The following is a 23,693-nucleotide window of genomic DNA, read 5'->3' as shown; positions in this document are numbered from 1 at the left end:
CATATCCCACCTTCCTTCCAGTACAGGCACTCAAGGTGGTTTATAAATGTAAAATAGTCCAAGTTAAAACACTATAAATGTGCAAAATACAACTATAGCTCCCAGAATCCCTCACTGTTGGTATTCAACAAAGCACTGTTTCCACACTCTCTGTGGAAAAACAATAGTGAACAGCAAGCCAGCAGATCATTGGACAAAATGGGTGAATCCATGCAAGAGGGGCTACTTCCCAGCTGCTCTCATAACACTGAGAGCTGTTTGAATATAACCCATGGGGAAAGTGGAGATAAATGGAACAAATAAAACACTGAGCTGGTCTAAAGTCCAGGGCTTAATCATTACCAACAGTGGTGCTGGACATCTCCAAAGAGTCTCCTTCTTTGGAGGTCTTTAAACAGAGGGTGGATGGCCATCTGTCAGGGTTGCTTTGATTGTGAGTTCCTGCATGGCAGAATGAGGTTTGACTGGATGGCCCTTGTGGTCTCTTCCAACTTTATGATTCTATGATCTGTCATCTAATCCCAGATGGGCAATGGCAATTGCACGTTGCATTTTAAAAACTTTTTGCTTCATGTTTTGGGAAAGAACTCAAGACATTCTAAGCAAAGTGGTATGTTTAAGAGTCCTGGACTTTCACTGTTTCCCCCAAAAGATAAATATGAGCAGATGCAATTTTTCAACCATGAAGACAAACTGTTATCTGTTTGAATGCTTTCTTTCATAGCTATTAAAAGCCATTGTGTGCTTTCAAGCTATTCCTGACTTATGACAACCCTAAGGGGAACTTACTAAGGTTTTCTTGGCAAGATTTGTTCAGAGGGGGTTTGCCTTTGCCTTCCTCTGTGGCTGAGAGATGTGACTTGCCCAAGGTCACCCAGTGAGTTTTCATGCTTGAGCAGGGATTTGAACTCTGTTCTCCAGAGTCATAGTCCGACACTCAAACCACCAGACCATGCTGGCTCTCAACATCTATTAATCTATTAATAAAGTTCCAAATAAATGTATTTGAATTCACGTAGTGACCTGACTCAAACCTGAGTGTCTTTTAAAATGATTTATAAGACTGAGTTGTTTTTTGACATGTCAAAATTAATTATAAATGACAATGTCCAAACATGACAGGAGAAGCAGCAGTTGTTAGTGTTGAAGGATAACATGTAAAAATGGCCAGAGTCCTCCATAACAGTTAACAGTCTTCCTCTTTTCCTACTGCCTTCTACCCAACCCCCTGCCCTCCACTGTTCTACCAAGGTCCTGTAAACTTGCACCTCTCTAGTTGAGTCTATCCATCTAGCCTGCTGTCTTCTGATTTTTCTACTTCCTTCCATTTTCCCTAGGATTATTGTCTTTTCATGATGGTACGACAGCCTCAGTTTCATCATCCTGGCTTCCAGGGAGATTTCAGGCTTGATTGGTTCAAGGACCCATTAGTTTGCCTCTTTGGCCAGTCACAGGATCCTCTTCTCCAGCACCACATCTCAGATAAATTGATTTTCTTGCTGTCTGCTTTTTTTCACAGTCCTACTCTTGCATCCATACATGGTGATGGGGAATATGATGATGCCTTGGATGATTCTAAATTTAGTGCTCAGTTGTATATCTTTACTCTCTTTTGTAGCTCTGCTCTACCCTGCTCTAGCCAAAGTACGGCCATTTAGTCATCTTGGTTTCTAGGGAGAATTCAGGCATGATTTGCTCTAGACTCATTATTCATTTTAGCATTCTATGGTATCTGTAAAACTCTTCTTCAGCACCGCATTTCAAGTGAGTTGATTTCACTCCAATCAGCTTTCTCCACTGTCCAGCTGTCACAACCATACATAGAAACTGGAAATACAATGGCCTTAATACAATCCTTAATATTCAATATCTTTATACTTCAGGATCTTGTCTAGTTCCTTCAGAGGTGCCCTTCCACATCCTAGTCTTCTTCTGATTTCTTGACTGCAGTCTCCATTCTGATTAATGACTTACCAAAGTATGGAAAACCTTGAACAATGATTGTCTGCCTTAAAATTACGTAAACAACCTGTGATAATTATTTTTGTTTTCTTAAGGTTCAGCTGTGACCTTGCCTTTGCACTTTCTTCCTTGGCTTCTTTCCGTAATAATTCCAAGTCATGGCTATTTTTTTTTTTTTTTGGCTGTTAAATTGTTGATATTCCTTCATATTTTTATAGCTCCTTCCTCTAATTCTAATCCTGCTTTTATGTATGGCATGTCAGCATAAAAGTTAAATAGATAGGGTGATAAAATGCAGCCTTGCCTGAGCCCCTTGACAGTTGGAAACCATTCTGTTTCTCTGTCCTAACAGTGGCTTCTTGCCCTGAATGCACTACAGGATAATAAAATGTTGTGATACATTGTTTTCCTTAAGAACAAGCCATAGTTTTTCTTGATCCACACAAAAGGATTTGCTATGATTTGTAAAGTACAGACTGATTTTCTTCTAAAATTATTTGGTGCACTCTGTTATCCAATATGTTTGCAGTATGATCCCTCATGCTCCTTCTTTTTCTGAACCTTTGAACATCAGGCATTTTTAGCTTCATATCTGGTAAAAGTCTTTGTTGTAGAATTTTAAGCATAATTTTGCTTGTATGGGAAATTAACACAATGATCCTCTGGTTATTGCAATTCCTGGTGCCCTCTTTTTTGGGGACTGGAATGTATATTGAGTGTTTGCTATCTGCGGGCATTACTTTGAAGGTTATCACACGGGAGGAATGTCTCCCAATTTCGAAAAAAAAGAAAGTAGGGCCAATTCGAAAATGAACGCTATTTCATGAATGGTTGTCAAACGCACAGAAGAACACAGCACCCATCCCAAAACCAAAGTAGTGCAAATGCAAAAGAAATTATATGAGTACGTACCCTTCATAGTCTAGAGTTTGAATGAGCATCCCTGCACATGCGCAGTGAGGGCAGAATCGGATTGTGACCTTTTTACACTTCCGGCGGGGCTTGCCTCTGGTTCCCGTGGTTTTGCCTTGTTTCACATTACTTGTTCATTCATTACCCTTTATTTCATGTTATTATACAATTCACATTACTTGTTCATTCATTACCCCTTATTTCACATTATTTAGGCAATTCACGTTATTTAGTCATTCTTCACCCTTTATTTCATGTTATTTAGGCAATGCACTTTATTCGTGCATTCATTACCCCTCATTTCATGTTGTTTTGGCAATTCACCAATTCAAAACCAGTCCAAAGCAACCCTGTGTTTGGTTTGGGCATTGGACTATGGCTCTAGAAGGCAGGGATTGAATCCCAGTGGGTGACCTGGTGCAAGTCACACTCACTCAGCCGCCTCAGAAAATGGCAATGGCAACTCCCACCTGAATAAACCTGTCAAGAAAACCCCAAAAGCAAAGTGGTGGTCTCCAGATGGTTGTGTGCGTGCGTGTGCGAGAGAGACTGTCTGTGCCTTTTAACTAGTCTCCAGCTATGGGAGGAATGGGGGGAGAGAAGGAGTCCCTCCATTTGGGAGAGCTTGGCTGCAGTGAGGTTGTGGGGGCCCTGGGTTCTGACCTGGCCCATTGGGAGTCCCATTGAAGGCAATCGTGCTGCCTCCTCGCCATGAGGCGGAGGAAGGGAAAAGGGGAGGGGAAGCTGTGCAGGAACCAGAGCTGGCGACTAAGGCTACATCTACACTGGAGAAATAACCCAGTGTGGCACCGCTTTAACTCTTTGTGGCTCAAGGTTATGGAATTATGGGAGTTGGAGTTGGTTGTGAGCGTGATGCCCCTGATGAGGGGAGGAAAACAGACTCCCATTCCCCAGGCTGCCCCACTCCATCCTCCCCCAAAGGAGGAGGAATGAAGGAAGGAGAATAACCCTTTGGGGCTAATAAAAAAAAGGGGGGGATTTCCCTCTTTTTGAAGCCCCCAGGTCCTGGAGGAAGGAAAGAAGGCAAAAAGGTCCCTGAGGGGCACAAGGGGCCAGGAGCAGGGTAAGCCTCAAGCCCATCATTTTGGGCAGAGAGAGAGTTTGCAGGATGCCTCATGGAGAGCCACTTTTTCCTGTCAAAACCAGCTGCTTTTCCTCCTGGCTGCCAGGGAAGACCTAGGAGCCTCAGAAGCCAAAACAAAATGGAGGATCATGGGAATTGATGTGGGGGAATACCAGGGCCCCAGCAGACATGCATATCAACCAAACGACATTGCAATGAATGCGAAGTAGTCTGGGAATAGGATTTGTGAATTCCCTAGTTCACCAAATTTACTTAAGTGTGGATTGATCCATGATTGCATTCAGAGTGCATTCGGAATGCCAGTGAATGCATCTGATAACCTTTTGCGCAATAACGTGAATACCCATGATTGCATTCAAGATGACACTAGATTATACTTCCAATTTCAGTTGTGTGATATTGTCCTTTGTTTTCCATAATTGTTGAGAGACTTGCAACTCTACAAATGGTAACTGCAGTTCCCTGAGATTCCTAGACAGCATGGGCACTGGCCCTGTAGGCTGCTATGAGTTCCTGGGAGATATAGTTGAAAAGTTTTTGGGTTTTTTTCTTTTTCAGACTGAAAATTTACCTGTCGGTAAGCTCCATGGAACTCAGTAGTGTTTGATTCTGATCAGCAAGCAAAACAAATAAAGTTTTTTTTAAAAAAAGCCTTAAGCTTTTAAAGAGAAATACATACTATCTTGTAGAGATATGCTATAATTTAAACTGCTACGATAAATTAGACCCAGTATGTGTAGTGGTTTGAGCATTGGACTATGACTGTGGAGACCAGGGTTTTATTCTCAGATTGGCCATGAAACCCACTGGGCGACCTTGGGCAAGGCACATTTTCTCAGCCTCAGGGGAAAGAAACGGCAAGCCTCCTCTGAAGAAACTTGCCAAGAAAACCCCATGATAGGGTCACCATACATTGGAAACGACTTGAAGGAACACAACAACATGAATTAGAAAGTCAATCAAAGGAAAGGAAATAGCAGTCTGACTACATTCTTCATGGTTTGACTTCCTCCATGTTAATCCTGCACAAACAATATCCAAACCTGAAAGCCTCATTGCAATTTCAGGGCCCGTACAGACAGGCCAAAGCCACGCTCCTTCTGGACTCTTAGGAGGCATGCATCATTTAAACAGCATACCTCCAAAGTGACTTGAAGCAGCTTTATTTTGGCCTGTCTGTATGGGGCCTAAGCCACTTATCAAAAGCAAGGACAGCATGTCAGTTGTTTCATTTCCTCTAGAAAAAGTTCTAGGGATGCTGTCCTTAATGCTCGCCTTGTAGCACATCACTGCACTTACCTGCCCGGCAAGAGAAAAAGGAAATACTCTTCCAGCAGCCTGTTGAATTTTTAGTGGTGGTAGGATAGAGACAATGAGAAGGTGAAGACTGAAGAGCTCTTACTGGAACAGCAGAGACAAGTGGTACCCATGTCTACATACACACACACCTACCTTTCTCTGTCCCAAGACACCCAAAAAGAAAATGTCTCATCCCAGCTTGCAGACAATCATACTGTCCCCTCTCAGACATAGTTGAGTTAATTATTAAAAACAGAAACCTTTTAAAACAGAATTTAAAAGGGAAGAAAGGATGAAAGGAGAAAGAACAGTGAAAAACACCCCTTGGGTAGCCATTCATCAGCCGGATGAAGACCAACTGAAAGTCCCAACTATAGTACACCCAGTGAATGATGGGATTTTTATTAGTGTTGACTCACCATTTAATAACCAATTGATTAAGCTTGCTCGAACAATTAGGATTAACAGTAGGATTTAGCTTGCCTTAGGCAAGGAATAGGAACTGTGTGGCCCTTCAGATATTATTGGACTACAGCTTCAAAATTAAGCACCATGGTCCATGCTGGATAGAATTGATGGGGGTTGCAGTCCAAAAACACCAGGAAGACTACATGATTTACAGCCCTGCTTTGATGAAGCTGTTATACCGGCTTCCAATTTGTTTTCAGGCTAGTGATCACCTTTGGTTTGGAACCAGGGCATTTGAAAGACTGCCTTTTCCATATGAACTACAGGCTGGCTCCAGAACTATGCCAAATAGTGAGGCCAAGGAGAGGGCCTTTTCAGGGGCTGCACCCAAGCACTGAAACTCCCTCCAGATGAAGGCTTGGATGACCACCTTCTTTGGTGGCCTTCCGTATGCTAGTCAAAGTCTCCCTTTAGGCGATAAGGCTTGCTCCCTTAATTATGGACTTTAAAGCTGCCTGGTTGTATATTTTGAATAAATATCAGAAAATCAATGCCAATCATTAACAGGATGAAACTCATAAAACAGTGAACAAGCACATAGCAAGGAAAGGGCAATGACAAATTGCCCAGAGAAGTAACTAGGAGCAACTCTCCTCTCTCCTGCCTAAAATTGAGACAATTGTCTCAGGCAGCATGTTATAACTAGCCTGGAGTCCATAGCTCTTTCCACATTTTTTCTTTTCTTCTCATGTATGAGGGGAAAGACTGTTCTGTTTTGATACAAGTTGTTCTGAGCCCCTTAAAATAGCCTTCTGTCGCAAATGTGATAATAGTTCATCATCACAGTTGAAGAAAGATGCAGCTGCCAGTACAACCAGTTTCTGTATTTGGACTGTGGAAGAGTGCCATCTTGTCCTTTACTTTGGGTAGCAATGTATCTTAGACTGTCCCTAAATTAATTCTCAAACTAGCAGACAAGTGAAATGAAGAAAATCTGGGAGAACTCCCTTCCCCATGCCAGATGGTAAGTGGTCATAGAAACCAGGTGCTCTAAGAAAAAGTTGAAGGAGTTGTGAATGTTTAGCACAAACAAGAGCCTATTTAGTGGTGATGAGATAGCTATCTTTAAGTATTTGAAGGACTGTAATGTAAGATGACGGTAGAAGTATGTTCTTTAGTGCCCTCCTGGGTAAGACCCAAACCTGGGGTCCACATTACAAAACATTTCTTGATGAGTTTGTTTTATTATAGCATTTACTGGTTTACTATAGCAAACATAATTGAAAACAACAGAAGCACAAAATCACTAAAAGTTACTCATAAACAGAACTATTTAAAAGGCCAAATTGAGAAGCTGTGTCCTCACATCCTTCCTAGTGACCAATTGTGGATTTTGGACATTATTGTACTTTGCTGTCTAACCAACATGGCTACCCCTCTGGATATATTTCCTAGAAACAGTAAGAGTGGGGATTACAACTCCTGGGGTCCTGGCACATCCAAATGAGCTTTAAAAAATTAAAAATGTAATTGCCTTGCCTTGTACATGGCATTTTACAAGGGATCCTTGTTAGTGTTTTTCCATAAATTAGTCCATCTCATTTTCTTAACAGAAAATTTATTAAGGAGGGAATGACAGGATAACTGACTTTTTTCTTTTATATGGTTGGAGCCTCTATCTGGAAACACCCACATTAACCGGTGAATTCTCCTTTATCATAATGTTTAAAGTAGAGGCTGGATCACACTTAGAGGTGAATAAATAATGCCTCACCTGCTGGACTGAAGAGTATTTATTCATGTAGTAAGAGCATTTATATCTTCCTTCCACTAGGGCTCCCAAAATGATGTACAGTAAAATTCAACCACATCACAAAAACGTTCTTTAAAAGCAGGGTAAGAACAAATGCATTCTGAAGACAACCAACTCAACATGAGCTAGCCATATTTGCTTTATGGTGGATTTCCACACTGGACAAACAAACAAATAATGATAAAACAGATCTGTGAAGTCTTTTAGAAATTTGAAAACCTTTTAACTCCTGCAATGAGGGATCTTTCCAGCACACTGGAGGAAACGGGGGTCCAAGAGGAAGAGAAAGAAAAGCAGTCTAGGTGATGGGACTTTTAACTAAAGGACAGAGCCAAGAGCGCTGTACAAAGTCCAGCAACTACAGGATGTGAGAATAATACAGTAGTGTAGTGTATGAATGTCAACAGAGGATATTAAATGTTCCCTCACAGTATTTTTTTTATCCACCTCGATCTGTAGGGAGAGGCAGCATATAAATAAATATTATTATTATTATCATCAAAAGAATGAAAAGTGCAAAAACTCCAGGACTGAATGGCTGGTCGGCAGCATATTACAAAATCTTAGACAACTAATTGATCTATCCTCTAGAGAAGTTATATAACACAATTTTGAAAGAGGACAGACCAGATTCATGGCAAATATATCACTGGCTCCTAAAGAAAGGAAGAACACAAAAGAATTTTAAAAATTACAGGCTGATATCCTTTTTAAACAGCAACAACAAACTCTTGACATCAGCTCTGGCAGAAAGGCGAAAAATATATTATATAAATATATTACTGGAATAATATATATGAAGATCAGAGTGGCTTTCTGCCAGGAGGACAGCTAGAGACACTGTGAGAATGGTGTCCAGTAGCAGCCTCCCATTCCCCATTTCTGAAAGCAGCGCGTGGGCCTTCAAGACGCCTGTCGACTTTTGGTGACCCATTAATTTCACAGGGCTTTCTTAGCCAAGGAGGGTGGTACTCAGAGGTGGTTTTGCTCATTCCTTCCTCCGAAATTGTGGGCGTAGTGGTTTGAGTGTCAGACTATGGAGTTTATCACACTGGGGTTGATTCTGACATTAAAGAGCGGAAATGGTGAGTAACTGCGCAAATGATGATCACACGCAATTGCGCAAATAAAGTGATATTGGAAATGCATTGTCGCTGAAATCCTGAAAGTAAAAAGATGTGCGTTAATGCTCCTTTGTGACCACTTTAATGGCAGGTTTTGTGTGATGTTGTGTGAAACCGTTACAAGTATTGTGCAATTTTTGTGGGATATCCCCAGGATAAACTCCCGATCTCCTTTGTGCGATAAACTCTGATGACTCTGGAGATGGGGGTTCGAATCTCATCTCAGCCATGGAAACCCTCTGGGTGGCCTTGGGCAGGAAGCCACTCTCTCTCAGCCTCAGAGGAAGGCAAGGGCAAACCCCCTCTGAGGAAATCCTGACAAGAAAACACCAGGATAGGTTCGGAAATGACTTCAAGGCACACAAAGACCTGATATTCACTGGCCATCTCCCATTTAAGTACCAACCAAAGCTGGCCCTGCTTAGCTTCCAAGATGAGGCTGGACCTGGTGCCTTTGGGGTTGGCAGAGGGTTCAAAATTGGTTTGCTTTTTGTTTATTCAGGCCAGTCCCTTCCTCTGAAACATGGCCTACATGAGGGCGGTCTCCCATCCAAGAACTATCCAGGGCTCGCCCTGCTTAGCTTCCCAGATCAGATAGGGCTTCAGTGCCTTTAGTTACTGAGATCCCAAAAGTGATGTTTTTCTCATAATCATTTTAAAGGGAGGCTTTGCCTCGAGATTTCCTGAATCACAGCAAAAAATGGAGGGCATTTCAGGCAAAAATGGAGGACATGACCAAATAAAAGCCTAAAAACACTAATAGAAATGTAAATTCGTGCTTCTTTGCCCCAAAATGGAGGGTAAAGGTGAAAAATGTAGGACGCGTCCGGAAAAAGGAGGGAATATATGGGGCCTATAATGCACATAGTTCCAAACAACCTCGCCGCCTTTCCGAGCACTTTCGAAAATACACGAACGGCCGAAGCCGGATCCGGAAATGACCGAGCGTTTCCGGAAGTTGCCGAAGCGCCCATCAGTCGGCTACCGAAGCGTTCGAAGCAGGATTCCAGTGAGGAGCCATCATGGCGGACGTGGTCGAGCAGCTCCGGGCGGATGGGATCCAGAAGCGGTTGGTGCAGGAAGGCCGGGGGCCTCTCCCCGACTACGAGGACGGCACCAAGGTAAAGCAACAACGACAAACCTTTCGCGTTTGGTTCTGCGTTGAGGTAACGGAACAGGGCCGGGAGGGGGGAACACGCATGCGCGAGGGCGAGCGCGAACTGCGCAGGCGCAAAGGCGCTCGCGAAGTGGAGGCGGAGAGAAGGGGATCCGAGCAATGGAAATAGAGATTTTGGTTCGCCGGAGGGGGCGGGGCACTCTTCTTCTTCTGCGGACCACGCCCACAAAATGGGTTGCTATGGTTACGGCTATGGTTCCATTATGATACAAGTGTTTTAAATACATGTTTTCTTCCCTCTGCGTCGAGGGCCTTCAAGCTTGCTCCCGGCTTCTGGTGGCCCAAAGTGAGAGTACTTCGAGGTTTCCTTGGCAAGGTTTCTTCAGGGGAGGCTGAGAGAGTGTGACTCCTCGCCCAAGGTCACCCAAAGGGCGGGATTCGGACGCAGGGTCCTAGTCTGGCATTCAAACCACGGCGCTTTTCTGTCATTTCCATGCCGCCTTTTCCTCAGACTGGGGCCCAAAACGTGGCTTACAACAACGATGAGGAAGCGCTGCTAAGAAAACGCTTAGAGTCCCAATTTTGGGAAGAAGCTGGATGCTAATAAATACAATAAATAAATACTAAACTTAAAATGCAGACTATCAGGAGAAAAGTTACAACCAGGTGGAAACATATATTAAAATATGCAAAGACACTCCGTGCCTTGTGTCTTGGTGGGGCTTTTTTAGTCCGAAAGGAAACCAGAGGTGGGCAAGTGGTGGCCTCACTCCCACTGTTGGCACTGATGGCTGGGTCGGATGGGGCTGCAGGTGAGGACATATTCCCCTCCTCTGCTTAGGATTTCTGTGAGTAACTCTGAGCATGAAACCGTAGTATCCAGTGAGCAATGTTAAAGCATCTGCTTCCCATTCTTCCATTGGAAAGGGCTCCCAAAGCAACTCCCAGGGGATAAAAACAAGACAGTTCCTCCCTTCAAACATGTAATTTAAAAACAACAACCAGAGAGAAAGGAGGGAGAGGGAGTGGGGAGAAAGCATGGCCACGGATTCTTAATGTTAGATTGTAGGGACTGATTGTAATGCAGCCAGATCTTGTTGGTCCTCTTTCCAGACCAGCTAGAATAGAAACAGTTAAAAGAAAAGGGGAACCAAAAACTGTTGAGCTCTCGGCAACTGAGGTCCCAAACAGGCTTCAGAAATAATGCAGTCTGAGACTGCTTTAACTGCCCTGGCTCAACGCAAGGGAACCCTGTGAATTGTAGTGTTGTGAGACATTGAGCCTTCTCTGTCGGAGGGCTCTGGTGCCACAATAAACTACACTTCCCAGGATCCTCTAGCATTGAGCCAGGGCAGTTAAAGCAGCCTCAAACTGGATTATTTCTGCAGTGTTTGTTTGGACCTTAGAGATCTTGCTTCCTGCCTCTCTTCCTTTTATAAATAACAGGATAGGATTTAAATTAGATGCTGTAGGCTATATTTCAGAGGAAGTACTGGTAACTTGCAAAACCACCTCTTGACTATTCCTTGCCTTAGAAAACCCTGCAAAATTCATGGGGCCACCACAAGTCAACAGGTGACTTAAAGGCACACATACAGACAGTATTTAAATGACTAAGAGAGCTAGTATGGTATAGTGGCTAGAGTGTTGGGTTAGGACTCTGGGTGAACAGGACGGAAATCCCCCTTCCACCATGGAAACCCACTACCTGTCACACTCTCTCAGCCTAAGATAAAAACAATGGCAAACCTATTCTGAATAAATCTTGCCAAGAAATCCCTATGACAGGTCTGTTAGGATAAGTTGTAAGTGCTTTGGAGGCACACAGCAACAGCAGCAACACTTTACATTATTCCTGTATGCCATGCAGCGCTAGAAGTACTCTGGTATGTGGTGTGTGACGGGTTGTAAGACCAGAGATGGCCTTCGTCCCCTGTTATTTTCATTATATTAATTTGTAAGCCCCCTTGGGGAACTCTTGGTGAAAAGGCAGGGTTGGTGGAGATGTTGATGATGATGATGATGTAGAGATAGGAGTAGCCCTGGTAACATCAGGAGACACGGCAGCTCAGTGGCAGAGCCCAGGTTCTGCACACCTTTTTGGTTAAAAGCACCAAGGAGTAGGTGTTGTGAAAAGTCTGGGCCTGGGACTCTGGAGAACTGCCAGTCAGAATAGACAGCATTGGCTAGTTTAGTGAGTATCTTGACCTGGTGTAAGACAACTTCTTATGGGAAGTCACCTGGCTCTCCTTCAGATCCAATAGCTGGCAGCTTTGAGTTTCTGGACAACTGCTAAAGATACTACAGTCCCATGCTTTGGCTTCTAGCCTGTCTTGGTTGTTTTCCAGTCTGCCTTCCAATTTTCCTAAAGTAATGTCAGTTTTCTCCCTTTGTTCTTTGCATTCAGAGGATTTTGAGAAACTTAGGTGGAGCTACAGATGGAGGCTTCTGAAAAGATTTTAATTTGCTGGTAACTGATTATTAGCTCATAAAATGACACCCCCCCCCCCCCCCCCCCCCCCTTTTCCCCCTTTTCCCTTTTTCCCCCCCCACGATGCACAGGGTGGGGGGAAAGTGGGGCCCCCCCCCCCCCCGTGGGCCCATTACAAAGATAGGTATAATTAGTTAGTGGTCCTTGGAAAATAGGCTGTTGGACTACAACTCCCAGAATTTTTCACACTCTGGCTGTATTCACAGTGCCGAAATGTTTTTCTAATTATTTAAATTGGATATTAGGAATCTAATCATATACCTCTGATCCATCTTGGTCAAACCACTGCTCTCAGATGCAACAAGGATGATGTTTCAGTTGCATATTTTGATAGACCACCAAAATGGAAGCTGGGTCCATATTTCTGCCACTGGAACAATTCATGCCAGATTCTATTTATTGGCTACCATTTTGCTCAGTCTTCTGCCGTTTTGCTGTTCTGCTGGGTCTGTGGAGTGACCTTATTCTGTAGCTCTCCTTCCTGATCTCTTTCAGGCTACCTTCCACTACCGCACACTGCTCTGCAGTCCAGACCAAAAAGTATTGGATGACAGTCGTACACAGGGTAAACCCATGGAGCTCATTATTGGCAAGAAGTTCAAGCTGCCTGTCTGGGAGACCATCCTCCAGACTATGCGGGAGGGAGAGATGGCTGAGTTCTTGTGTGACACCAAGGTAATCCCTAATATGGCTGCAAACCACCATTGATCATTGAGTATGAGAAGCATCTTGTATGAAAGTAGGGGAAGCCTCTGACAAATCCTTGGTTCTCCTGACAGTTGGCTACTGTGCTCTGATAACCCATCTGCGAAACAAGAATGATGGCACCTTATTTTTCATCATCCTGTGAAAATGTTGTACACATTTAAAGTGTTTTGTAAATGAATAGTAAAAATGTATGTGTGTACTACCCCACTCCTTCCCCATGCTTTACTAACTATGAACGTGTACAGTTCTTGTAGGAAGTTTGATTTTGCAGAACTTCTAAAGGTTTCTCAGCTGTGCCTATATTGTTGCCCTTGCTAGGATTTGTAGTTGCAGAATAAAGTTATGCTAAAGCAGTGGTCCCCAAACTGTGCCCTTTAAGGGGTTTTGGACTTCAGCTCCCAGAATCTCATACTATTGGCTAACATGGCTGAGGCTTCTGGAAGCTGAAGTCCAAAGCCTCTTAAAGGGCACAGTTTGGAGACCACTGTGCTAAAAGAATGCAAAGTTCTTTTTCCTGCATACTGTATAGTGAGTTGAGCCTTTCTTGGTGTGTGACAGAGGTAAAGTGATTTTGTTGTTATAATGGCGCACAATGCTGTCTCTTTCCACTGTCTTCTGTGATGACTCTTAAATACAGAAGCCCTGTGTGGCATTCATTTTGCTCTTTTCAAAATATGTACAAAACTGTTTTGCTAAGCTGAGCAAACAGTGTTGCCTGAAGGGGATTCTTCTACAGCAACAAGGACTTTGTGATATTTTCTTTCTCCTTGTAGCATGTGGTCTTGTACCCAATGGTGTCAAAGAGCTTGAGGAATATTGCAGCTGGAAAAGATCCACTGGAGGGGCAACGGCACTGCTGTGGTATTGCTCAAATGCATGAGCATCATTCCTTGGGTTACCCAGATCTTGATGAGCTCCAACAAAACCCCCAGCCCCTCATCTTTGCCATTGAGATGCTCAAGGTGAGGGGGAAGGAAAGGTGAGGTCCTGTGGGATAGAAAGGAGGGTGATGGGCCTTGGTAGTCTTTTGGTTATTTGGGTTGTATGACTGTGCTACGGAGAAGGAGCAAGCACATTAGATGACAACTTGGATGGCTGTACAACTTGGATGGCTTTCTCTGCCTGAGAGAAGATTCAGCTTTTTGAAGGAACGAGTTGCCAGGAGAAGGGGAGCATGTTTTCTGTCTTAACATAAGGAAGTGACAGCCTTCCTTTTCCTCCTCACTTGAAGCTCGCCTGCGACTACTCTTGCTACCTCTATATTGTCACCTGGGGTGGTCAAGGTGAAAAACCAGTCTGGCTCTTGCAGTGTTCCTGTGGAACTGTATGAGGTTTTTTATGTTTTGTCTTCACGAGCTATCCCAGCATGTGTTGCTTTTGTCCCTTGCTAGGTGGAAAGCCCAGGCTCATACCGGCAGGACCCTTGGGCCATGTCAGATGAGGAGAAGATGAAGGCTGTTCCTCTGATCCACCAGGAAGGCAATGAACTCTACAAGGAAGGCAAAGTGCAGGAGGCAGCTGCCAAATACTATGATGCCATCGCTTGCCTTAAGAACCTGCAAATGAAGGTGATTGAAGGCCTGTCTTTTGCAGCAATTTTTTGCAAGGCAACTTACCTTTTCACTTGCTATAACTTCACTTCTGTCTGCACATTTTGGGAGCAAATGCAAAATGAGACAGGAGGCTGTGAATTTGGAATAATCAAGGCTCTTACCTTGCATTCATTGTGCTTGTTACTTCAAGGATAATTCTGCTTTGCAGCAGGAAAATGCTGCTTTACAGGAAACTAGGAAATTTATCAGATATTGTCTAGACTGATGATGATTTTGCTTGTGATTTGAATGAAACAAAAAATTGAGTGGTAGCACCTACTGTCCTCAAAATTTGTTTCATACAAATTTCCATGCAAAATTGATCCAGAGCATCGGGTTTTTTGGAGGGGAAGAATTTGGGATATCAACTTAAATTAGTCTTTAAATGCCCATTTTAAAGTAAAACCATAAGAGAAATCCAAGGTGTGTGTTTGGAAGGTATCCAAAGTAGTTGACAGATCAAGTCCAAAACCTTCTTTCAGTCTTTACTTCAGCCCCCGATCCTCAGAAGTTTACCACTAGCCTCATTACTGCCTTCCATCTCATTCTTCTACCCGTTTGAAAGATGTTTGCCAAGTCATATGAGTTGTTCTTAATATCACTCTAATGTTTTCTTTCCCAGTCTAGTGCCCTCCAAATGGCTTGGACTGCAGCTTTCCCCATCCCTAACCATTGGGAGCTTATTTGCAATAATCCAGAGGTTTCGATTTGGGGAGGGCTGTTCTAGTGTTTCTAATGTACCTCCAGTCTGAGACAGTGATAATTGGATTGAAAGAGTAGTACCTCGGTTTATCCTGCAGCACTATGATGTGATATAAGGAACTCTGTTCTCCATATATCTCAAAAGGTCCAGAAGTCCAGTCCTCCTCTGTATCAAGCCATACAAAGTCCTATCCAGTTTGGTGTTTTCTGTGATCTGGGAGCTAAAATATTCTCAGGACCAAACTCAACATGATGACAGCAGAATCATGTGTACGATCAGAATTTTAGAAGCATATTTATTCTGATGTTAATGTTAGAGAAAAAAATGGCCAAAGAATATTGGGTGGAGAGGGTTGATTTCCACCTTCTGCTCATCTATGCAGTACTGTAAACTGTGTCCTGCAAACCCTTGCCCCAACCTCCATGGTATCTATTCCCACTTGCAAAGGTGTGGGTTTAGTCACCCATGTGTACCTCATCCTACCATTCTCCTATCCTGTGCACAGGAGCAGCCAGGGTCCCCTGACTGGATTCAACTGGACCAACAGATCACCCCCTTGCTGTTGAATTACTGCCAGTGTAAACTGCTGAATCATGAATACTATGAAGTTCTGGATCACTGTTCTTCCATTCTCAACAAGTATGAAGGTAAGGGGTTGCATTTGTCAGTGGGAACCTGGAAATTACTGTTGAAAGAAAAAACAGAGTTGTAGAGTTCAATTAATCTATTAAGAATCCACTGTTAAATTATGAGTGCAAGGACAGAACAGAGTTGTTGTGGTTGAAGAGTCAGTATAACTGGCAGCATATTACCCATGAGGTTTGTTGAAGTTGGAGCTTAGAAAAATTAAGTTTGGGGGTCAACAGCTCTAAGAATCCATTAGCCAAAATGGCCACTGGCAGGAAGTTCTGGAAATTCTAGAAATTGTTGTTTGAAAAAAAATTGCCATGAGCTGGTCCAAGTTGAAATTGGGATTGACAGCTATGGGCCTTTCCAGAGTCTGTGGTGCCTACATGCCCAGTGCCCTACTTGGATTCCTTTTATTTCTGCAGATAACGTCAAGGCCTATTTCAAGAGAGCCAAGGCACATGCAGCTGTCTGGAATGCAACGGAAGCTCAGGCTGACTTTGCAAAGGTGTTGCAGCTGGATCCATCCTTGGGCCCAGTGGTTGCTCGGGAACTGCGCAACCTGGAGACCCGCTTACGTGAGAAAGACAATGAGGATAAAATCCGTTTCAAAGGCATTTTCTCCCAGTAGCTGCTGTGCCAACTGTTGCTGCCACCCCTGCCCTCACTCGGGACTGCTCAAGCTTTGCCTGTAGTGCTCCTAGGGAAGGCAGCATGAATGGGACTGTGTGCGTTTCTGTTGGGGTTAGCCTACCCTCCACACAGTGCTTGCAGCAAGGGAATTGGCCTTTCTTGTCAAGTGTGTGTCATCTCTATATGAATACCACCATCTGCTACTGCCAAAGCAAGTGGGACAGAGAAAGAGAGCCCTTCTGATTCACCAGGCCAGAGATAGTATGTAAAGCTTGCCAAGGGGGTAGCTATCAGATTTAACATGAAGCCTCCCTGTTGTCCCTAGAATTTATTCTTTCTTCCATTTGTTGCATATGGTGCCTTTTCCTTTCCTGCTCATGGTGGGGGAAGATTTGTTTCCTGAGCTGGCTCAGTGTCTTAAGGGCTGCCTGTAGATGGTGGCTGTGGCTTTGAGGAAGGTTATGGGCCAGGGCTTCCCTTCCATTCTGCAGTTTGGGATCAGGTGGATCCTGATGTTTGCAGCAGTATTTTCTGTGTCTAAGATGCCAGAGAAGAGAGAGGGGAATAATCTTCTTTGCATGATGAGAGCTGCATGGGCATCTTTGTCCCTTTCTACTGCGGTGTGCAGTAGCTGTGTGCAGTAGCACATTGCCTCTGACCTCTGGAGTCTAAGTCGGCATGGTGATCACTAGATAATGATGTCTTTTGCTGGTTCCTTGCTTCTACTTGGGTTTATGGGATTATGCACTTGACTCCACATCGTAGTGTCTGTGTTCAGTATAAGTTTATTATTATTTTTATTTATTATTTGCAAAAGGTAAAACACAATTACATCACATTCTACTTTAAAAACGCAAGCTAAAATACAAATTTACAAAACTGAGGCCTCATTCAAAACTCCAGACCAAAATCTCCTGTGGTGCTCTGGTGGAACATGAGCATGAGAGTTGGACTTTGTATATTCTATAAGAGGCAACCAATTTTCCTTGAATTGGTTACAGTTCTTTGCCATAGAGGTTCTCCTGACATCATCTGTAAACTTCTCCATTAACCATCCTTCCCAGAACTTTGTCCACCATTGATCCTTCCCCTTTTGCCTTCCCATTGCCACTGGCCACAAATTGTTCTCCAAATCGTGCTTCTGGGAAGACAGGCTTAGATCCCCTGTTGTGTGTCTCCAGTATAAACATGATGCTTGGGTGCATGGGAGTAACTTGTTTCAAGATTTTAGCTTGCTTAAGACCTGAACCTAATCCTTTTATATTAAATGAAACTATTCTGGCACTATCCATTATAGTTTTATAACAGAAAAAAAGGAAATTCTTCCTTAGGAACCTCTGTGGGGTCTAGTAGAGGTTATGCTAGCAGTCTCGTAGATCCCTGTAGGTGCCAAATTTCCCATAAATTCACAGCCCCTACGCTTTAAAAATATAGACGTATAACATATAGTCGGAAATGAATTTTAAAACATTAATTTAAAAGTATGAGCAAATAGTCATGACCTCCTCTAAAAGTAGGGGAGGAGAAATAACCAACATCAAGGAGAATAATTAGCATTCTTCTTATAACAGCTTATTTTCTAATATGGAACCTAGTTCTCCCCTTCTGTTTCCCTAGTCATACAAACTGGCTTCTCAACAGATTGTCCAGTTGATTGTCTGAATGATGGTGAAACTCTGAGAGCTACCGTGCCTTCTTTTTTTCTTAGGAGAACACTCAGAAATTATATGTGTTGGTAAAACTTCTGAGGAGTGACTGGCAGGTAATAGGGGATTGATTGCTGCTGTGGCTACAGTTGCTGATTGTAGCTCTGATTTAACTACTTCTAATTTACTCAAGATAACTTGTTGTTCCTCAGGCGAAAGGGTGATGAACAACTGCACCAATTCTTCCTCTTCCTCTATAAAGTCAACCAGTTTCTGTGTCTTCCTAATAAATGGGTCAATTATGTTATCTTTCTGGCTTACTTCTTTTTCTATCTCTGAGTTGTTTTGAACAGCTTGCAGTGGAGAGAGTTGCTGTTTGAGGTTGTGTTCCTTAAGAGTTGTAGTTGCCTCTCTCAGGCTTGGTTCTCTTTTCAAAATTTATCAATGGGTTGTATTTTATTGTTGCAAAACATGCATAAAGGTGTGATGGAAAATCTTCTCAACCATCTCCTTTTAAAAAAAAATCAGTTTAGGAAAGGTAGTGTGTCTGAATGTTAGTATTACTTTAACACAGCCAAGCTGACTGGGTAACCAGAAAATTTCTGTTAACTCATTAGTATAAAACTTGCATTGAAGAAGTTGAGAGTGAGAGTGGAGAAGTTCCAGCTTATTGTGCCACCTCCCTTCATTGAAGAGGTTAATTGCAATTGTAGCAAAATCCTACTTCATTGTAGTGTCAGTTTCTCTTTATTGGTTTCTCTACAGACATTGGCTTGTGCTGTATGTAAACACTGAGAGCAGTCTGAGCAGTCAAGTAGGATTAATTACTGATTGCTCAGGGGGTTTTGTTGCAGACTCTCCCAATATATCTTTCAATTCGTCCACTTTTCTATTAATACCCAGTAGGTGCTTAAAGACTACAATGACTGTCTTAGCTGTCAATAAACAGTTTTTAGCAACCAACTCCAAGTCTATACCTGGTTTACTTGTTTGTGAGACACACTCCTCACCAGCCTCCCGAGGAGTCTCTGTATCAGAAAAAGAAAAAAAATCCTCCTCACAGCTGGATAAAGCACTGAGTTTATCATCAGAGTTTGTTGTAGTGAAGGGGGAGTTTATACTGCAATGTTTACTCACTACTTTATTTTGAAAATAGTCCTCCATCTGTAATTGTTTGAGAATTGCTGCAACCTCCACAAGCTTGGCAAGTTCAGGGTTCTCCCCCCATATTCTTGCAGACTTCACAAGTTTTCTTTTATTACATTTACTCTCACTCACTCTTTTTCTCTTTCTCTTTTTGTTCCCTCTTTACTGTTCTTTTGAAGGACCTTTCCCTTCCTTTTTAGTTTCTTTTTCATTGCTTTGCAAAAGAATGTTGTCTTTCAAAGACTAGAGGAACTTCGGAGGTCTCCTTCTTTCTTAGGAACTTCACCTTCTGGAAGATGTCTGGGAAAGAGATGGGTGGTGGTGATTTCTGTGGTCTTCTATGTGTATTACAAGGATTTCTTTCTTTTTTGTTATGTTTAGTAATTTTGAAAGGTATCTGGTCTGTTTTGGAATCAAAATACAAATCATCTGAATGAAGATGTAACTGTTTCATCTTAGTAGCACGAAAGCCTTCTTTATTTGTTGCATTCTCCATTAGGAAACCATGTTTCTTCCATTCCATTTACAAGTGTCTATTGTGTAGCATAAGGTTATTATGAGCAGCTCTGTTGAGTAGAATTCAGCACATTTTCGCCAAGAACAACACACACCTCGCAAAGTTGTGCTGCACTGACAGCGAGATGTTTTAGGAAGTGATATCCAGGAGGCTCTTTCTAAAAACAACTTCCCTTCAGTGTGCCCTCATGTTACAATCCTGGGCATCTTGTTTGCTGATAACTGGACAGCCACCAGCAGTCAAATGTGAAGGCCTAATCAAAACAGCAACAGACTTGAATCCTTCCTTCTTTTTCTGTATATAGGCTTACTGTGCACACATCATGAAAGGTGATGTAAGTCAACAAGCCCCTTGCTGCTTTGTGGTCTCTGTGAATCATAGAATTGTAGAGTTGGAAGAGACCACAGGGGCCATCCAGTCCAACCCCCTGCCATGCCGGAAATCTCAATCAAAGCATCCCTGACAGATGGGCATCCAGCCTCTGCTTAAAGACCTCCAAAGAAGGAGATTCCACTACATTCCGAGGGAGTGTGTTCCACTGTTGAACAGACCTTACTGTTATTCTGCGCCTGCGCAGTAAACTTCGGAACCTTCTTAGAGCTATTAGGAGCATTTTGGCAGTAGTCCCGCTCACTCCCCAACTGCCTTATTGGCCTGTGTCCCACCTAAACCCTCAGTTCCTTTTTTTCCGCCGCCGCTGCAACATCTAGAAACTCTTCAGAGATTCATTTTTCTGTCAGACTTTAAAATTCTGTTTGACAGGATCAATCTGCGTTTGGGTGGTGATTTTTTAACATCATTATTCATATTTTAAAAGAAGTGCTGCGATTTCTTAGAGAATTGCGTACTTAAATGTGAATTAAATTCTGAAGTAAAGTTTTTTTAATCTCTATTGATATTTACAACTATTACATCATCTGGTTCTTCTAGAATTATATATAGCATCAACATATATCTCTACCATCATATAAGCTTATTAAAAAAGAGAACTTTTATATATTATCATGCAGTCATTACACTCCTGACAGTTTTTACATTTATCTCCCCAAAAATGTTTTTAATATTTCTAAACATTCAGCTATTAATCAGTTGTCAAAAGATATATCACAGCTTTCCAGTCTTTTTCCCATTTAGACATATCTTTTTTATTTAATAATGCTGTTAACTTAGCTAGTTCTTTCATTTCAAATATTTTATTTCTCCAGTCTTCTATACGAGGAGTAAGTAGTACTTTCCAATATTTTGCAACTATCATTCTAGCTGCAGTTATTAAATAGAATGTTATCTTCCAAAACGTCCTTTCTTCTTCAGGGCCTAGTGATGAGGTCATATTTAAGAGATATAATTCTAATAACATATCAAAATCACTTTTTATCATCTGTTTAATTTCCAGATGGATCATTGTCCAAAATGTTTTTATATTTGGGCAATGCCACCACATCTGCAAACATGTAGCCATTTCCTTTTGGCATCTCCAGCACAGATTATTCTTTAATTTGTATATTTTCTCTAATGAACAGGGTATATAATACCATCTGTTTGCAACTTTAAAATAATTTTCTTTTAGTGATTGTGCTACTGTAAATTTCTTTGTTTTTAATCTTGCATTTTCCCATTTTTCCAAACCTAAGTTGTATCCCAATTCCTGCACCCATTTTATCATGGAATCCTTAATTTCCACTTCTTCTAGCTGTCTTTTCAATAAATTTTGCTTAGTATATTTTTCCCTTCGGTATCCATTAGAATGTTATCTAATTTGTTTACTTCTTTCTCAAATCCAAATAATTTCACATCTTTTGTAAACCTTTCTTTGATTTGGAAATAATTCAGCCAATTCATGTGGGAATTGGTTCTTACTGTGATTTCTTTTTTTTTAAACATAGGCTAACATTTCTTTCATTATTGTGTATCAATAGATCTCTATACGTAAGCCATTTCTGGCCTTTACCCCATTGGCCTATATAAAGGCCTCTTGTGGGGAAACCCAGAGAGGAAACCTAATCTAAAACATTTGTTTTACTATTAGCCAATTATTAAGTAATGTTTTCCTTAATATATGTCTAGTAAAAGCTTTATCTATTTTATGTCCCTCATACCAGACATATGCATGCCACCCGAATTGGTTGTTGTATCGTTCTAATATAGAATTTGTTTTACTTAATTTATACTAATCTTTCATCCAAACAATACAAGCCGCTCTATAATATAATAAAGTGTCTGGTACAGCCATGCCCCCCCCCTTTTAATTGAATCTTTCAAAGTTGTCCATTTAATTCTTGCCCTTTTGCCATCCCAAATAAATTCCCTTAATTCTTTCTCCCATTGTAAAATTATTTTCTGATTCTGAATTATTGGGAGGTTTAAGAAAAGAAGTAACAGTTTCGGAAGGATGTGCATTTTAATTGTCGCTCTCCTGCCTGATAGTGAAAGTTTTAAATCTTTCAATTTTTAAAATTCTTTTTAAATTGATTTCCACATTAATGTAGAATTTAAATCAAAAAGATCCGATGTGCTATTTGATAGCCAAATACCCAGATATTTCACTTTTTCCTTAATTTTGCAACCCAGTTTTTCTTCTATTAAATTTCCTTCTTTTTTTACTAATATTCTTTGTTACTAACCAAGTTTTATTTTTATCCACTTTAAATTCTGTCAATTTTCCAAAAATTTCCAATTCTTCCTTTAATGGTGCCATGCTTTTTAAAGGTTTGTCTTATATTATAAGCAAATCATTGGCGAAAGCTTTTAACTTTACCGCCTTATTTTTAACTCTTATTCCTCTGATTTCTATGTTTTCTCTTATGGAATTTAAAAGAACTTCTAGAACAGAAATGAATAACGGAGGGGCAGGGGCAACCCTGTCTTGTTCCTTTATCAATAGGGAACTCCGGTTACTTTTCTCTGTTTATTGAGATGTGAGCTTTTTGTAATTTGTAGATATTTTTGATATTTCCTAAAAACTTGTCTCTAAATCCCATGTATTTAAGCGTTTCAAATAAAAAAAGGCCATTTTACATTGTTGAACGCCTTTTCAGCGTTGACAAATGTCAACATAATTTTTATCCTTATTTGTTTTATAATATTCCAAAAATATTTATTATTGTTCTCATGTTAAATCTTATTTGTATACTTGGAATGAATCCATTCTGATCTTCATGAGTAATGGTCATTAATATTTTTTTAGTCTGTTTGCCAAGATCATTGCAAAGATCTTATAATCCAGGTTTAATAGTGATATATGTCTGTACTTAGACTCGTCACATATATCTTTCCCCTTTTTGGGGATAAGAATAATTTCTTTATAAGACCATGAATCTGGCATTATAAGACCATGAATCCCTTTTATTAGGATTTTATTTATTAACTCTTGTAAGTGATCTATCCAGGGACGTAGCCAGGATTTTAGGAAGGGGGGGGGGTCCAGACTAAGTGCCACCATTATAATGGGGCTTGGGTGTGGCAGGGCAGCAGTACACATCATTCATTTTTCTAATGGAAGGGGGGTCCAGCTATGTCCCTGAACAATGTAATGCTTATGTCAAAGTTATTATTATACAGCGTGCCCGCGCCATACGCGGGCGTGCCATACGCAGCCTTGAGTATATGCGCTCAAGCCGCAGGGCATGCGCGAGACAGAAGGGGCGGCGCGTCCCATTCAATTGAATGGGCGTGCACGCCTGTTGCGCCCTGTGCGCTCCCGCGCCGCCGCGCATGAGACCCATTGTTTCCAATGGGACTCGAGCATAGGCGGAATTCGCCTTACGCGGCGGGATCCGGAATGGATGCCCCACGTAAGGCAAGGACGGACTATATATTAATACGTAAAACTAACTTAGCCTCTCATTGACCAGTTGACAAACCAGTATATTTTATTACACTATAGATTTACA

The 23,693-nt window shown here is 41.8% G+C and overlaps 2 protein-coding genes across 2 annotated transcripts in view; one reads left to right on the top strand and one right to left on the bottom strand.

Moving 5' to 3' along the window:
* LOC121918458 (glycine N-acyltransferase-like protein 3) overlaps positions 1–5,468 on the bottom strand; it is a 13,279-nt gene extending 7,811 nt beyond the window's left edge. Inside the window, exon 1 of the mRNA XM_042444508.1 lies at positions 5,432–5,468. The gene's annotated coding sequence lies outside the window, so the exon portion shown is untranslated. The remainder of the gene's footprint in view (positions 1–5,431) is intronic.
* Positions 5,469–9,582: 4,114 nt separating this feature from the next.
* On the top strand, positions 9,583–19,103 carry LOC121919638 (aryl hydrocarbon receptor interacting protein). The gene is made up of 6 exons (XM_042446465.1): positions 9,583–9,744; positions 12,727–12,906; positions 13,713–13,901; positions 14,331–14,507; positions 15,740–15,881; positions 16,287–19,103. Exons 1-6 carry the CDS (start codon positions 9,646–9,648, stop codon positions 16,490–16,492), a joined length of 993 nt encoding a protein of 330 aa, XP_042302399.1. The 5' UTR covers positions 9,583–9,645; the 3' UTR covers positions 16,493–19,103.
* Positions 19,104–23,693: the final 4,590 nt, after the last annotated feature.

Source organism: Sceloporus undulatus, chromosome 1, assembly GCF_019175285.1.
Source record: "Sceloporus undulatus isolate JIND9_A2432 ecotype Alabama chromosome 1, SceUnd_v1.1, whole genome shotgun sequence".
NCBI lineage: Eukaryota > Metazoa > Chordata > Lepidosauria > Squamata > Phrynosomatidae > Sceloporus > Sceloporus undulatus.
This window is presented reverse-complemented; position numbering and strand designations above follow the sequence as displayed.

What these genes read in the sequence shown, in the direction of transcription:
- LOC121919638 (XM_042446465.1), top strand. Translation starts at nt 9,646, where the DNA reads ATGGCGGACGTGGTCGAGCAGCTCCGGGCGGATGGGATCCAGAAGCGG. An exon ending in ACTACGAGGACGGCACCAAG is followed by an intron (nt 9,745 to 12,726) that starts GTAAAGCAACAA and finishes GATCTCTTTCAG; the next exon opens with GCTACCTTCCACTACCGCAC. An exon ending in TTGCCATTGAGATGCTCAAG is followed by an intron (nt 13,902 to 14,330) that starts GTGAGGGGGAAG and finishes GTCCCTTGCTAG; the next exon opens with GTGGAAAGCCCAGGCTCATA.